Source organism: Barbus barbus (genome assembly GCF_936440315.1).
Source record: "Barbus barbus genome assembly, chromosome: 22".
Lineage (NCBI taxonomy): Eukaryota > Metazoa > Chordata > Actinopteri > Cypriniformes > Cyprinidae > Barbus > Barbus barbus.
Window position 1 is genome coordinate 18733486 of NC_136750.1, and position 17854 is coordinate 18751339.

Sequence of the window (17854 nt, forward strand, 5' to 3'; positions counted from 1 at the left end):
TTCTATAATACAGCAAGCCACTGAAATTGAAATTGAAAATGATCTATATATTACACACCCATTCAATGATCAACAATAAGTCCGTAGGCAAGTGTTAAGGACATTTCGGGTCAGTTGACACGAGTTACACGTTTGGGCTCCTGCTGCATTGTCACTATTTGTTCGTAGATTTTTTATTTTTATTTTGCTGATTTAAACTTGTCACCGAAGTACTGTTAAGCTTTTTTTTCTTTTCAGTTTTCCAGTGAAAATAGTTTTTTTTGTTGTTTTTTTTCAATAGATGAAAAAATAAATAAATGGTGAATTCAATGGATTAAAAGTGAGTGTAAAGACATTTATAATATTACAAAAAAAAAAAATCTATATCAAATAAATACTGTTCTTTTTAACTTTCTATTCATCAGAAAATGTAGCATTGTTTCCACAAAAATATTAAGCAGCACAACTGTTTTCAACATTGATAATAATATGAAATGCACCAAATCAGCATATTAGATTGATTTCTAAAGGATCATAGGACAATGAAGACTGGAGTAATGGTTGCTGAAAATTCAGTGCTGCCATCACAGAAATAAATTACATTTTAAAACAGAAAATAGCTGTAAATGGTCAAAATACTATTGTTTTTACTGTTTTTGTTGTTTTTAATTCAAATAAATGTAGCCTTGGTGAGCATTAAAGACTAATTTAACATTTTGAATGGTAGTGTATCTATTATATTTAATATGTATAATATAAATAGTTATTTTGATGGTGGGCCAGTGAAAATATTGGCAGGGGGCAAGCACAAATCTGAACTAAGGGCCATCATCCCAGCTCTTTCTAACTCACCACAGCCTCTTCTGTCGCCAGGCAGCCGATGTTTCCGCTCAAGTCTAGGTGGGTGAGAGTGTTGCAGAGAGATGTACTTTGATAAAGAACTTGAACCAGACAGCCCAGGCCTGGGCAACAGGAAGGGAGAGAAAAAAAAGTTGAAGAAAATGTATCTAGTTACTATTGTAGGCATGGAACAGCATCTTGAAATGTATAAAAGGGAGTAAGAGATTAATGCAGCACCTTTCGGGGACATAGAGACCTTGGAGAGGTGCAGCTGACTGAGGCCACAATGCAATTTGCCCAAACTCTGACTGAGAGCAATCACACCTAAGTTCAAGAAAGCAGAGAAATCACAATATCAGCATGTGTACACAGAAAAAAATGGAACAGGTGGAGACCTAATCTCAGATCAGAGAGAATATCTGCATCAGTACCTTTATCTTCAATAGCATTGGCAGAGAGGTTTATGATATGAACGGCAGAGGCAGAACTGTCCCGAAAAGCGCTGGCCATCTTCACAGCAAAATCCCTACATCGATGATGCAAAGAGAATCAACTTACCTCAAAGACATTGGGTAAGCTTTTCATAAGCACAAGGGCCTTAATGAAACTCACATTTTGAGTCCGCTTGCCTCCAGACTGACCTCCTCCAGAGCAAAGGACCGGGCGATCATATAGAGGACCTGCTCCTGCACATCAGGGGTCTGAAAACAAAGACCAGAGGCTGATAAATAACGTACAATTCTCGTTTTTGGAGGCTAATGGACAACACATTAAGAATGACATGAATTACGACGTAGCTACTATGATAAAAAAACGAAAAGAGCTGTGCAGCCACAAAGTATCGAAATTTAAATAAAAAGAGGCTTGTTTGGTTGATTCAAGTTGTCCTTGTGCTACCCATCCTTCAATCCTTTCTGTCCATTTTAAATGAGTATACTGTACCACACTGAGATCAAAGTCGCCCTTGAGCATGTCTTGTCATGGTGTTGTCATGCCTCATGGTCAGAACAACAATTTATTATTTGGCAAGTGGCCTATATCTGACCTTTCCACAGCCAGAAGCGAGAGGAGATGAGTGGATAAGCCAAGTCTAAACACAACCATTCATCTCAAAGTTTCCAGCTTTATTCATTAGTATTCATAATTATTTGGCCCAGTAATATCTATACATACCAGTTTGAAGTCCTTGCTGCATATGCTGGTGAACCATTGGTTGAAAGACAACGCACCCACTGCTAAAGCCAAGTCTCTGTTAAAAATTTCAACAGAAATACCACAACATCAAAAGATATATTAACAGTGGCATTGATTTATATTTAAAAAAAAATACTTCCATTTAGAAGTTTGGGGTCAGTAAGATTTTTTTAAGAAATTAATACGTTTAATCAGCAAGGAAACATTAAATTGATCAAAAGTGACAGTAAAGACTTTTAAAGGTATTTCAAATAAATGCTGTTCTTTTGAACTTTCTATTCAAAGAATTTAAGTATTACAGTTTTCATAAAAATATTAAGCAGCACAGCTGTTGCCAACATGATTATTAAATAATAATAATACGCATTGTTTCTTAAGCACCAAATCAGCATATTAAAATGATTTCTGAAATATCATGTGACAGAAAATATTACTGTTTTTACTGTATTTTTTTTTTTTTTTTAATGCAGCTTTGGTGAGAATTTTCTTTTTTTTTTTTTTTTTCCCAAAAGATCTTACAGACCGTAAACTTTTGAATGGAAGTGTATTAAAGTTTTATAAATGAAAATTATATGAATACATTTATATATGGTGTATATTAAATACATTTATATATAAAATGGCATTTTACATATTAAAAATGAATTTCTTATTTAGAGGTAAAAGTCATTGTATCTACCTGCTGTCTAAATGACTGAAGTCAATGAGGCTGAAAACCCGACAGTTCTGAACATGGTAAATGTTATCGACGTCCTAGAAACCACAGGAGCAACAGTTCTTAAAACCACCTTCGCTTATCCTTTGACAATTTGATTCTTATTAGTAGTGATTACCACAGACCCACTGAACTTCCATACTGCAAGGGAACTCATTGAAGTCACACAAAGCTGCATACGTGTCCGAAAAGCCTCCTGTGAAGGACCAAAGAGAATGTCGAAATCAAATCAAAGTATTTAGATATCTAAATAACATCTAAATGTGACTGTTCTCTACAGCAGTTTTGTGAGTGACAACGTTATCATCTGACCACATGGTCCGACTGCTCCATTCACATGTTCTTCAACTCTAGAGGCAAGACTGCATAGCCGCTCTTGGAGGTCTGGTGGAACTTTCTTCAGCAACTTGCTGAAAGGAGGAAAGAGATGGAGGGAGATAAAGGAAGTGTAAGATTAGTAAAACACATCAGCCACCACAAATTCTTTCTTTAGTTTTCCAGTCAGTGGTAAAATAACTTGATATACGCAATGAACATGCTGGTATTTTATGGCATTAGATAATGGGTTCTAAAGGTCATATTTTTTCCATTTGTGGGCAGATAAATCTGTTAAGACTTTTGAGAGGAAGTGAGTCAAATCAGTGAAGACCTTATGGTTTAAGTCATTAGAGTTTATTACAAGGAATAATATGGAAAAGTTAAACTATATCAAGATCATCCACTTTTCAACAATGATTGATGAAAGCAGTGGTTTTTAAGACCCAGATTTTACACTAGACATTAAATACATAAAATAGGCCTACATTATGGTCAGCACAAATGTGTGAATCCTTATTGTAAGTGAACACGTATTTAATGTAGTTTTGCAGGCAAATTAGTCATTTCAATAGGAATCCATGCGATTGGGAGTTTCAAGGCCAAAGAAGTTCCTCACGGAGATTTCACTCATCGTGCCGACCAACAGAAAGCTGTCATACATCTCTACGCTATGGAAAATGGTTCTTTATTTGCCTGCAAATTTTCGCCAAAATTTTGCTAATGTGACCATACCTTTAATAGAAATACGTAAGCAATTTAAACAGAAAAAGAATCTAAAAATACTACAGGAAAAATCTGTTAATTGGTTAAAAGTTATCAGTACTTCAAGAATTTTTTTTCTTAACGTAAACAGTATTGTAAATTATAAAAATGTTTTATAAGTAAAAAAAGTATTATTATCTTAATATTTAAGAAACATATTTAAGAAAATATTTAATAGAAACATATTACATTTAACAGTCATATAAATATATTAGTGCTGATTCATAGCGATTAATCGCATCCAAAATAAAAAATTTTGTTTACATAATATATGTATGTGTACTGTGTTTATTTACTATGTATATGTATATTATGTATGTGAAATTTAGGTCAATTAATTATTTATTATGTATATGTTAATCGCGATTAATCATTGACAGCACTAAAATAAATATATATACTTATATATTTATAGGCAAAATGTGTATTTTAAGGATAAATTATAAATATGTATAATTCATTGTTATAAAATTATAATAAAAATATACAAAATATTAATTCAATTTAAGTTAAAAATAAATGGCATTATTTATGTTTAGAACCTTGTACAGTTTTGCTAACAGTCTTTGAGGATGAGGCCATTACACCTGCCCATGTTTGCATTTGTGCCAAAGTACTGTAGAGCAGGATCGGCCACAATGCTTTTGATGTCAATAACAAAAATTAGTTTTGCTATCCTACCTATACCTGATTACTTGGTCAATGTATTTTAAACCACAATGCACAACTGGATTAGACTATTTAGACATTTTTTTTCCTTAAAAGCCCTGAAATGGAAACCTAATGAACAAACAAAATGCATGAAAAGTATCTGAAGTAATGCACAATGTTAGATCAGCGTTGATGATTAACAGGTCACTCACCCGGGCGATGAATCCGGAAAAATCTTCTTGAGTGAGGCGGTGACATGGGTGACCACAGCTTCCAGATCTCGAATTGACATCAGGCTAAGAGAGTAGATCTGCCTGTCCGTTTCAATAACCACCTCACAAACACACATTAACAAGGAATGATGAGAAATTGCAAGCATCCATAAAAGAACTAACCGGCTGGCTGATTTGAAGAGGAACTTTCCTTTGAGACAAATCACTTCTGAACCCCCATTACGTGCCTCCAACAGTTTGACATTTAAAGCAGTTAAAAACCACATGCTTTAACCATGTAAAAAAAAAAATCAGAGTTAAAAAAATGACCTCAACTTCCCTATAAATACACTATAAATATGTTTAAACAAAAAAGTAGGCTACTCTAAAGGGGGAGTCATGTGACGTGCTCACGAACCTAGCCGCGCTCCAGTAGAGCTCCATATGTTTGGCCTCTTTTTGCAGATTTTTTCATTTTGTTTTAAGTTTAATTCATTGGTGGTGCTTTGATTAAGAAGAAATCCAAGCCACTGACCGCGAGCGATATGATGGACAAGATGGCAAACACTTTGAGGACATTCTAAGAATCGAGTTGACGGCGATGCGAAACGAGATCGCTTCTCACATGTCAGTTTTTCAGTCGCTATGCTCTAAACTGGATCTTCTTACAGGGGAGATGAGAGAACAAAAGAAAGTTGTTGCAGATCATGATAGGCGAGTAGCCGCGCTCGAGCATCAGGTTGTGGACTTACAGGATCACAATAGACGCAGCAATCTGCGTCTGGTCGGATTGCCTGAAGGACCCTATGGGCTTTTTGAAAAGATTGCTACCGACGTGGCTCCCATCTCTGGCGGGCAAAGAGATTGAAGTGGAGCGACCGCATCGTGTGTACACAAGGCTCTCCTCAGATCGCACTAAACCACAGGGTTTTATCTTTAACCTGCTGCGGGACACGGACAGGGAGCTCATTCTGCGGGCCACCAGACTTCATGCCCCGGTGAAAACTTCCGACGGAGCAACGATGTCTGTCTTTCCAGATTTTTCTCCAGTTACCGCAAAAAGAAGTGCATTTGCACCAATTAGGAAGGAGATGAGAGACGCTGACATCCATAATTTTCTCCTTTATCCTGCAACGCTGAAGGCCATTCTCAATCAAGGTGATCCTAAAATGCTACACTCCCCAGAAGAAGCAAGAGATTTTCTCAGATCCCATTCATCCACCAACTCTCAGTGAACTCCAGCTGGACATTTGCTGTCTAATCGGAGAAGAGATGCTCTAAATGGTTAGGTGACTGTGTCTTTCACTGTTCACTTTAATGTTCACTTCATAGTTCATAATTCATATTTCATTGTGCATACAGCATCGCTTACTGATTATGATATTTTATTTGTTTTAGTTGTATTCTTTATCTCTCTCTTTTTAAAAAAAATAGAAATACTACATAGTCAATATGTGACTATGGGGCCAAATGTTGGTTCTACAGTAATGTGCAGGTTTTTGTTGACGCCACGGACCATATTAAGGGTGCTGGCAGATCAAGGTTTGTTCTTGGTTGGATCTGCCATAGTTCAATGGGAATGTGTTTCTGTTTTTTTGAATGGTAACGGGGAGGGTGGGGGGGTAGTTTAATGGTAGACTCAACTGGTTTTATTTTCAAACTTGTATTTTGTCTTATGCAGTAATTCTGTTTGATACCTATGACACCTTAATATTCTGAGTTGTAATATTAATGGGCTAAATGGCCCTCACAAACGTACAGGTTTTCTGTATTTTTTGCGAAGAAGGAAGATTGATATAGTGTTAGTTCAAGAATCCCATTTGAAAGAGGAGGATATACGCAGGCGTAATAAGTTTTATGAAGTGGCATCTTACTAATCTTCGGATACTAAAACCAAGGGTGTCCTAATATTGGTGCAGGGGACTTTAAATATTACTATTTTAGAGAAAGGTTGTGATACAAATGGTAGAATAACATATAAAAACAATAGTGGAGAATAGGAATAATGTATTTCTCTCAGTTTATGCCCCTTGTACTCCTGACCCTACTTTTTTCTGTTTTGTCAACCAATCTCTTGAAGTTTTCAGATTTTGAAATTTTTTTTTAAGTCTACAGGGGGTGAGATGGGTTGGGGTGGCTTCTAAATTTGTACAGCTGCTTTTTGTTTTGTACTACTGTTCCACAGAATAAAATTCAATAAACAGTTGTTAACAACAACAAAAAAGTAATATAAAGTACTGCTGTAAAAATATTAATAGGTTAAATATAGAAATCTTTATTACATTATTGGCATGCAAGTGTATTAAATGTGTTTATAAATTAGTATTATCTCGTAATTTACAGAGAAACTTTATATTTAACAATATCACCCCACAATATTACCTTTTTAAATACTTTTATTCAGCAAAGAGTGACCATAATGACTTTTACACCGTAGCAAAAGATTAAACTTCAAATAAATACTGTTTTTAAATTTATATTCATCAAAGAATAATGAAAACTTAAGCAGCACATTTTTTTCAGCACTGTGTTCCCATCGCATGAATACAATACATTTTAAAAATATATTAAAACAGTTTAAAATTGCAACACTGTTTCACAATATTACTGTTTTTACTATATTTTTTATCAAATAAATACAGCCACGGAGAGCATAATAGACTTCCTTTAAAACAAACCCCAACTGGTTCAAATGCTTAAGTATTTAAAAAAAAGTTTAATAAAGTTAAATAATGAATTGCATAATTTATGGTAAAGTATACTGATATATTTCTATTACAGCTGCTCATTTGTTTTATCATAGTCACATTTACATGTATTCATTCAAGAGATGTTTTTATTAAAAGCAACTCATAAAACAAAACAAAATGTTACAGTGTAGATTAACAAGCAACATTAAATGTCCATTACTCTTAACAGTCTATCATCATCGTAGCATGTCTCTTACCTGCTCAATGCTGTCGATAGTGATGGCATAGATCTCTAGATAACTGAAGGAACTCTCCACCTGCAGCGAGAGACAGGACAGCTGTAAACAGCACATATACTCTGACATGTATATGCAGCAAATAACACTGGAAATAAAGTGACTCAGAGTTAACACAGAAGAAAAGGTGGGGGTCTGGGAGACTGGGTCATTCACTGAAACTCAAACACAGAAGTTGAGCTTTGGAACGCACTATTTTTTTCCACAGGAACTAGTACTGAGTCATACACTTTCAATATCTAACTGCATATCATTACACAGTGTGGTACAGTCCATTAGCTCTTAGCCCTTAATTCACAAATCAAGAAATACAATCAGCTTTTTTTTTTAAAAGAACATGCCATTCAAACTGTTCTAAAACCCTCAGTCATGAAATCACATTAAACAGTTTGTACTAATAACAGTAGTCATTAGCATGTTTTTTGAGCTGGAATATGAAACAAATATCACTTAGAGGACATATAAATTGTAATGGAACTTTTCCCCCCTACAGCACTTTGAGTTAATAGTGGACATGACCCACTGACCCTCTGGCTTCTAACCTACTGCTTGTTTTATCAGCTGCATATTTTCATGAGTCGATTCACTGTTCAAGGTTACTTGCTGTTTTTTGGCTCTGTGACAATATCCTTATTTTAGCAGAATAGTAGAAGCATTTATTGAATACATGCTATTCTGAATATCACATTTAACATTATGATTTCTGAATATTGCATGGTATGCTGGTATTAAAACAAGTGTGCTATGATCATGTAACATTACTTGAATTTTAAGTATTTAATTTAGGGCTCTCAAATCGATTAATCGCAATTAATCGCATCCAAAATAAAAATGTGTGGTTACACAATGTACTGTATGTGTGTGTGCTGTGTATATTTATACACACACATACAGTGCATGTATATATTTAAGAAATATTTATATGTGTGTGCGTGTGTATAAGATTCGTATTTTATATATATATATATATATATATATATATATATATATATATATATATATTTCTTAAATATATACATGTGTGTGTGTATAAACTATATGTATATATATATATATATATATATATATATATATATATATAGTACATGCAGTACATATATATTATGTAAACAAACTTTCATTTTGGATTCGATTAATTGCAATTAATCGATTTGACAGCCCTAATTTAATTGTTAAATACTCCATAAAATCAGCGTGTTCTAATGCACAATGGACTTAATTTATTATCACTTTAATAATTTAATTATTATTAAGTGAATCATTATTTTAATAATTCTTTATTTGCTTATTTATTTTGTTTTATATACTATATTCAATAAGTTTTGCCCTACTGTATTTAAGCTACATTTTGTCATCATTTAGAACAATAAACCCACTGTAGATTGACAATATGAAAGTATGCATTAGTTAAAATAATTATTTTAAAAAGTGTAAGAAAGTGGTGTAGAAATAATTTGATAAGTGTGTGTGACGCATTGACGTATTGGATTTTGATAACCACGTGTTTCCACTCACAAAGTATGCCAATCGACATAAAAAATTGTAAACATATGTCACGTATTGCTCTGGCCCTGCTGTGAGATCTATGTGCTTCTGATGCAGGACCGAATTATATAGCGTTTCCCACCTTCACTGGTTGCTTGCTGTGGAACACATGAGCTCTCCATTGAGACATCACCTGTCAAACAAAAACACAAGAATAAGTGAGTCTAGTTCCATCTGCTGGTCAACACAAAGAGCTCGCAACAACAGGGCCAGGCTAGCTACTTCCTTTCAGTTGTACCCTCAAATCTGTTTTCATTTTTTGTCTCATGGCTCAGCAACCTGCCTGAAAATGTTGTTTTTGGTCTAAATTTTAAAGCAATATATTTTGGCAAAACCACAAACAACAATATTCTGATCTTTTCAGTTCTTTTTTCTTTCACATCACACAGAGAAAGCACGCAGCCCTTCAGTGATAAATGACGTTTCCCATACGAACAATGCAGTGCTGACTGTGCAAGCAGAACCTTGCTCTGATGCTCTGCAGTGCATGTCTCACGCAGCAGCAAATGCTGGAGAAACACCACAGTCAACAGTAAAATAATACAGTATTACAAGTAACAACAGGAGGGCACTGATCGTGTGAAGCTTTATACAGAAACAAGATGCTTTTTGGATCATCTCAAATCATGCTGGAGAACATGAGCAAGTTTTACACAAACTTGTGGAGTTCATGCAGCTGAAGTGCTGCTTACATCAAAAGGGCTAGAAAAATTTAATACAAACATTTTGAAATAGTTTTTTTCCCCCTCATATTTGTGTTACAAAAGAAATACAAGAATTAAACGTATTTTCTGTTTTAAAAATGTGACTTTTTTTTTATTTGTCACCCTTTAAAAATCTTAATTTTATATATACTTGTTTATATATACTTGTATGTATAAACACACACATATATATATACTGGTATATTTTATATGTATATATATATATATATATATATATATATATATATATATGAAGAGTTCAGATGCAAAAGCCTCTAGGTGCCATTTGAAATTTTCTTCAAAAATTATAATTTTTCTCCGGCTCTTATGTTTATGTTCAGTTATTTCACTTTAATGGCAATGAAAAGAACCTATTCATTGCCATTAAAGTGAAATTACTGAACCTACACAGGAGCCTGATGAAAATACTCATTTTAGAAGAAAATTTCAAATGGCACCTAGAAGCTTTTGCATCTGAACTCTTCATATATGTACTAATACATGTGTGCGCGACACAAATTTAAATTTGAATACATTTAATTACAATTCTGAAATGAATAAATAATAAATACATTTAAAGAATTAACACAAATAAAAGGCTGACATACCAAAACTCTGCTCTCTGCTCGTCCCTTGTACTGGTTGAGCTGCACCAAACTCATGAACTGAACCCTCTGTGGCTTCAGATACTGAGTTATGCATTCTGGAAATCAAGCACACGTAACTATTTATGCAGAACTGCACATCACAAACTTTAAAAGTAATCTTAGCACCGTACTTTAATGTAGAGACTGTAAGTCTGAAAGAGCTACAAACAATTGTCTCGTAGAATAAACAAGTCTACTGGTTATTATTTACTTATATTTCAGTTGTGTGTTCTGAAAGTATTGTTTAAACACCTTACCTTTGAGGCAAAATGGGACTTCTGTCTGCACCGCCATAATGTCTGTGGCAACAGGGTGAAGACAGGCCAGAGCTGGCAGCTCTCATGTAAGTGTGTGACACTCTTGTACACACACACATCCTGCTGCTTTATGATTCATGCTTATGGGGGGAAACCACAGTTTGAGAGTACAGGTCTGAGACAGGATGTGACACCTGAACTGCATGAAGAGCATCCTATCAAAGTTACTTCATAATGTGCAGTTTCACTCATCACAGCAGTCATTTCAACCCCAATGCAAGTATGTAAATGTTTGCAAACTAGGTTGATATAAGCTCAGTCTGTGGTACACGTGAGAATGCTAACATATATTGTCAAATCACTGGTGCTGGTGTCAGCTTTGCAGAGGTGCACAGAAAGGCAAACGTTTTAATGTATTTATGGCTAGGTAGCTGAGGAAAATAAAAAGGCTAAATTGACTTGTTTTTACTCAGCATCTCCCTCTAGTGGAATAGAGTTCACTTTGAAACTGTGGCAACCAGTGTTGCCAACTAATCTTCAGAGGAAGTTGCTAAAGGAAGGTTGCTAAAAGTTGATATTTTTTAAATTTTTTATTGAATGCATCAAAAAACAATAACAATAGTCATCGTCAAATCACAACAACAGTCCAGGGTCATTCAGTTTTTTAGTCCAGAGGAAGTGTGAAGTCCTTCAAAGCCACTGCTCTTCTTGCTTTCAAGGAGAATTCAATAGATTTAAAATACATTTTCAATTCAAGTTTGAATCTTACAAAAAGAGGTGCACATTTGAAAAACTTACATTTATGATTATGATATTTAGCTTTAGTTTATGAAATAAGTATCACCTTTTTTTCACAATCATGAAAGCCAAAAATGACATTGCTATACGTAAACTCAAAATTAGGATTCACATAACATTTGATAAAGTCAAGAATGTCACATCAAAATGATGTTGTGTAAGAGCAATTCCAGAATAAATGTAAAGACGTTTCATTGTTTTCTAAACAGAAAGAACAGGTGGTGTTAATATCACTCTTAAGTCTTTTAAGAGAGCACTTATCCGGGTAAATTCTATGAATCAACTTAAATGCAATTTCTCTCATTTTGTTAGTAATGAAATATTTGTGAGGTAATGACCAAACTTTCTTCCAGGGAATATCACTTACTAAACCATTCCAATAAGAGATTACATAAGGCACAGAAACAGACTCCATCTGAAACAAAACTCTCATTTTCTGATTGTTTTTTGACTTGGATGACGAAAGGCACTGTTTTCCAACAAATGTTTTACAAAGATCCACTGAGTGACTTGAGATTGGAAACGAAAGACCGCTAAAAAGCATGAGAACACATGGCACTGCATCAGCAACAATTACAAACTCTTTCGGACTAACAGGAATCCCATGCTTCGCTAAAAACTCAGAGTAATTACAGATTGAACCATTTTGATTGAAAAGTTGAGGCAAAAATAATAAACTTTTTAAACCAATTAAAAAAAAAAAAAGATTTGTGTTTATACAGTAGATTCTTATTCCAGATTAGATACGAGTGAGGTGTAAAATTGTGTTTAAAAACGAGGGACCAAGCTAATAACATTTGCCTATGAAAAAGAGATCATTTGACAGGGATTTTCATGTTATAGTTACAGATTAATAAACAAAACTTAAACCACCTAGTTTGGACAAAACAACATTAGGGATCAGATTCCATAGATGAGGGCTTATTGATACAGTTTTTTATCCAATTTATTTTAAAGGTGTTGTTTAAAGTGGTGAAATCAAGAAAGTTTAAACCCCCTTTCTCAATGATGTTCATAAATACAGATTTTCTAATAAAATTAATTTTATTCTTTCAAACAAAGTTGAGAAGCATTGTATCATTTTTTAAAGGAGGCTACTCATAAACTGTATCTTCCAGTGAGTTCTGAACATGAACTGTTTTAAACAACCCGGGATCTGAGCAAAGTTTTTAAGAGCTCCAGCAAACCTGTCTTGCTACAACGCCATCTTGGCCGCCCCCCTAAAAGTTGCTAATTGACGTAGTTATGTCAATGCGTGATGACATCATTACGTAATTACGACGCAATTGTCACTCCATCAAATTGCAGCATAAAATATGTTTTATATTTGAATTTAGATTTGTTTGTAAAATAATATAACTTAATATAATATTAAAATATAACTGTATTTTTAAATAAAACATTGAATTATTGAACACTTACACATTTTTTAATAATTTAATTTTTTTTATTTTTTTTTTATTAACTAGTAAAACAATGATCATTTTAAGCAGTGTATTATCAGTTAGTTCGTCTGCTACACTCTAAGAACAGTCTGTAAAAAAATAGGGTGCAATCTACTGTTAATGTGAAGGAATTTTCCGTACTGATTTTTGACAGGTTTTTTACCTGCATTTTAAATTACGCATTGTATTTTGTGTTTTTGGGTTACAGGGTTACAACAGATAATGAATAATGGATAACGGATAATGTTCTGGAAAATGACTAGCTTTTCCATTTTTCTAGATATTTTTCTTACAGTGAACTAACTGATCAACAATCACAGGTACAAGCTACTAACGAGGTGTATCATAAATAAACAATTATTCTATTATTATTATTATTAAATTGAACAATTGCAAATAGCAGCTAACTTAATTCACGTGATGCGTGTACTGCTAAGCATCTTTGGTTTCCTCTTGTGTAATTTAGATGAAAAATGTGTGCCTTTTTATCGTTTAAATCACTTATCAAAAGTTGCTAAAAGTTGTCAAATAAATTTTAAAAACAGCTAAATTTGTTGCTAGGTGCTTTTGGAAGAAATAGGTAGTTGCTATAGGGTAGTGTGAAAAGTTGATGAATTTAGCAACAAAATGGCTAAGTTGGCAACACTGGTGGCAACCCTTTCTGACTAAAACTGGACCTATCTAGTGTTACTATTTGATACTGGAAAATCGTTTGTGTGTGTGTGTGTGTGTGTGTGTGTACCTTGCTGAAAACCCCCCCAGCTAAAACCAGCCTAAGCTGGTTGGCTGGTCCGCAGGCTGGTTTTCGCCATTTCCTTAGCTGGTAATGCTGGTCAGGCTGGGAGACCAGCTGAAACAACCAGCTAAAACCAGCTTGACCAGACTTGGAGACCAGCTTAAACCATCTTATGCTGGTTATAGTTTTGTTTTTTGTTTTTGGAAAAAGCATTACCCAACTGTAAGATACTTTTTTTTTCTTTAAAAATATTCTCCTTCTGCAGTGTGTGTGTGTGTGTGTGTGTGTGTACAGTGCCCTCCAAAAGTATTGGAACAGTAAAGACAAAATTGCTCTGTTGCCTGTGGAGTCAAGACATTTACAAATATGATTAAAAGATGAATTTGAGACAAAACTACAGAATTTCACATTTTATTATTAGCCGTTTCAACACATACATGTTTTACCAAATAAAACGAACAGCACTTTTAGAGTTCATCCCACTCATTGATGTGAGCATAAGTATTGGGATAGTTGAACATAAGGCAGATATAAAAGATTAAAAGCTATTATTTAGTTGCAGATCCCTTGCGCACAATCACAGCAGTGAGTCTGTGACCCGTAGACATCACCAGACTCTTGGTCTCATCCTTTGAAATGCTTATTCCAGCCTTTAATGCAGCCAATTCCAATTGTTGCTTGTTTTGGGGAGTTTCTGCCTTTACTCTCCTCTCCAGCTGGTGAAATTCATGTTCATTTGGATTTAAATCTGGAGATTGACTTGGGCAATCTAAGACTTTCCATTTCTTTGCCCTTATAAATTCCTTGACTGAACTGGCAGGGTGTTTTGGGTCATTGTCCTGATGCAATATGAAGCACTTCCCAATGAATCTGGTGGCATTTTCTTGAATATTGGTAGGCAAGATGGTTTTGTACCCTTCCAAATTCATTCTGCTACTGTCATCATACATTAAGTCATCAGTAAAGTTGAGAGGGCCTGTTCCAGAGGCGGCCATGCATGCCCATGCCATGACACCACCTCCACCATGCTTTACAGATGAGGCTGTATGCTTGGGATCATTGCAGTTCCCTTTTTTTGCTTTCTCATCACTTAGATAAAGGTTCGTCTTTGTCTCATCGGTCCATAAACACAGTTCCAAAACTCTTCTGGCTCACCTTTGTGCTTTTTTGCAAACTCTAATCTTGCCTTTCTATTTTTGGTGCTGGTCAGAGGTTTGCATCTTGCTGTATAGCATCTGTAATTCTGTGTCAAAGTCTCCTGAGGACAGTAGATTGTCAGAGCATCACCCCAGCTTTCTGGAAGTTGCTGGTGATTTTACAGACACGTCTTTTAGGGTTCATTTTCACAGCTTTTATGATTTGTCTGTCATCAACTACTATTGTTTTCTCAGCTGATCAGGTCGTTGTTGGTTGCTGGTGGTTTCCAAACTCTTGATTTCTCCATGCCCTTTCTTTTTGCCATAGCTCTAATTGACTTCCTCTTTTCCTTTAGCATCCAAATCACTAGCTTTTCTCTCAAAGTCAGCTCCCTCGTCTTCATCCTGGTTTGTGTATTGACCACAGCCAACAGAGCAATTTTGTCTTCACTGTTGCAATACTTTTGGAGGGCACTGTATATATATATATATATATATATATATATATATATATATATATATATATATATATATATATATACACACACACACACACATTTACATTTAGTCATTTAGCAGATGCTTTTATGCTTTTACTCGCAAGTGAGGACAAAAGAAGCAATCAAAACCAACAAAAGAGCAACAACATGCAAGTGCTATGACAAGTCTTGGTTAGCCTAAGGCAGTACATGTAGCAAGGTTTTTTGTTGTTGTTGTTTTTTTTTAAAAAACAAGTAGGCTAGATAGAATATAGAAAAAAGAAATCTAGTGTTTTTTCGGGGGGGGGGGGGGATTATATCTCAGAATTATAAGTTTTTAACTCGCAAGTGCGTTTAAATCACGCAATTCTGAGAGAAAAAGGTCAGCTGAAAATATTCAGAAGGAACAAATCAATTCCTTGAGAAATATAACTTCCCGCTCATGTCCACTGCAGTCATCATAGCCTTCACATTATTTCTGATTTGAGTGACCCTTTTCTATCTAGCTAGCTAAATATGTTTAACATGTGAATTCTTGCTAAATATGCATTTATATTACGGGTCGTTGGCATGAATTGTACTTGTGATGGAGCTCTTGGAGTGAGTGAAAACCACAACGCTCCAACTTTTAAAAAAATCCGCTCCTTGCTCCATTCAAATCCACACCGTTCTGCTCCCATACTCTGATTGTGAGTAACTGTTGCTGTCATGACAGATCTATCTAAATAATCTGGCTACGGGCGCGGGACAGATATTAACAGCTATTGGTAGCCAGTGCAAATTGATGAACAGAGGTGTGACATGCGTTCTTTTTGGCTCATTAAAGATTAATCTTGCAGCAGCATTTTGGATTAATTGTAGAGGTTTGATGGAACTGGCTGGAAGACCTGCCAAGAGAGCATTGCAATAATCCAGCCTGGACAGAACAAGAGCTTGAACAAGGAGTTGTGTTGCATATTCTGAAAGAAAGGGCCTGATCTTCCTAATATTGTATAAAGCAAATCTGCAGGACCGGGCAGTTTTAGCAATGTGGTCTGAGAAATTCAGCTTATCAATCACAACTCCAAGGTTTCTGGCTGTTTTTGAATGAGTTATGGTTGATGATCCTAACTGGATGGTGAAATTGTAATGAAGTGATGGGTTTGCTGAAACTACAAGCAGTTCTGTCTTAGGTTGAGTTGAAGGTGATGCTCCCTCATCCAGCAAGAAATGTCTGTTAGACACGCTGAGATGCGAGCAGCTATCGACGGATCATCAGGATGGAATGAGAGGTAGAGTTGAGTGTCATCAGCATAGCAGCATATACACACATATCATATTGGATATTGAAGCCAATCTTTTAACTTTTTTTTCTGTCAAATAGCACAATTTCTTAATTTGGTTGATCTGAGTTTATGCGTTTTTTTCCCTCTCAAAAATTGAGGCCAACAACCAGTCGGTTTCAAAATTAAATACAAGACCTGCGATAACTGAAATAAAACAAGTTGACAAAGATGGAGTCCTAGATTTGGTGATAACAGCAGATTGAGAAATATTTAAAGGCTGATCATTTTATCAAATTAGGTATTTTCAGCACAGTAAAAGGTTAACATTTCAGACGCTTGGCAGATCTAAATATCTTACATCCACAGGTGCTTATTAAAGCAATAGAACCAGGAGTCAAATTGTAATCAATTAAATGCAAATACAAGATTTTATTCCTTTGTAACTAGGTAAAGAATGACACATCTGTGATTCAAGCAGCATACAATTGTATCAAATTCCAGAAATAAAATGAAACAGACATTATATTAGGACAATATTTTTTATTAGCTGTACAGCAATACATTCTCCACACCATCTTACCTCATATGACCTCTATACCCCACCCAGCCATAATAAATGTCTCTATTAGGTTGTTTTTCTGACCATTGTAAAATTCACACAGTACAGCTAGGTTAAAAAAAGAAAAAAAAAAAGAAAAAGAAAAACAGCATTAACCTAGATTTTTAAGAGCTTAAAAAAAAGAAGCAATTTAAATGCAATTACATGGAAAACTTCATTCTGAATCAGAAAAACAAATAATCAGAAATAAGGACATTGCTCTTTTGAACAAGTGACAAACTTTACAAATATTCCATCCAAGCTTCCCCTTCTAGAAACAGTTCGTATCAAAATAGCTTCCTCGAACACTCATTAAACTTTTTAAATTAAATGTGGTCTGAATAAACCTACTGTAAACTTTAAGTCTCCTTTCAGAATCCCATGAAATTATTAACTCGGGTCAAATAGTTTAATATTAGGAGCGGTTGTTGGGAACACGACCACATCGAAACCGATCCAAATGATTGGAGACATGCACGTCGCTGTACCAGCCCAGTTCTGTCCCTTTTCCTCCTTTTACAAAAGCTAGAACAAAATCCGACATGGAAGCCTATTCGTCAGGTGGTACAATATTAGAGCCACTCTCT

At 34.9% G+C, this 17854-nt stretch overlaps 1 protein-coding gene across 3 annotated transcripts in view; it reads right to left on the reverse strand.

Moving 5' to 3' along the window:
• The window catches only part of LOC306888369 (capping protein, Arp2/3 and myosin-I linker protein 3-like), a 43126-nt gene extending 32205 nt beyond the window's left edge, over positions 1-10921 (reverse strand). For 2 of the 3 annotated variants that reach the window (XM_079446606.1, XM_079446605.1), the window contains exons 1-13: positions 10811-10921; positions 10515-10609; positions 9285-9335; positions 7619-7678; positions 4672-4793; positions 3041-3138; positions 2854-2924; positions 2693-2766; positions 1993-2068; positions 1432-1520; positions 1251-1345; positions 1057-1143; positions 832-941 (exon numbers count right to left, since the gene is read on the reverse strand). In XM_079446606.1, the coding sequence (XP_079302732.1) occupies positions 832-941; positions 1057-1143; positions 1251-1345; positions 1432-1520; positions 1993-2068; positions 2693-2766; positions 2854-2924; positions 3041-3138; positions 4672-4793; positions 7619-7678; positions 9285-9335; positions 10515-10609; positions 10811-10847 (1065 nt within the window). In that variant the 5' untranslated portion in view covers positions 10848-10921. Of the gene's footprint in view, positions 1-831; positions 942-1056; positions 1144-1250; positions 1346-1431; positions 1521-1992; positions 2069-2692; positions 2767-2846; positions 2925-3040; positions 3139-4671; positions 4794-7618; positions 7679-9284; positions 9336-10514; positions 10610-10810 lie in introns of those variants that run through there. The other variant, XM_079446607.1, reaches the window with a different exon arrangement.
• Positions 10922-17854: the final 6933 nt, after the last annotated feature.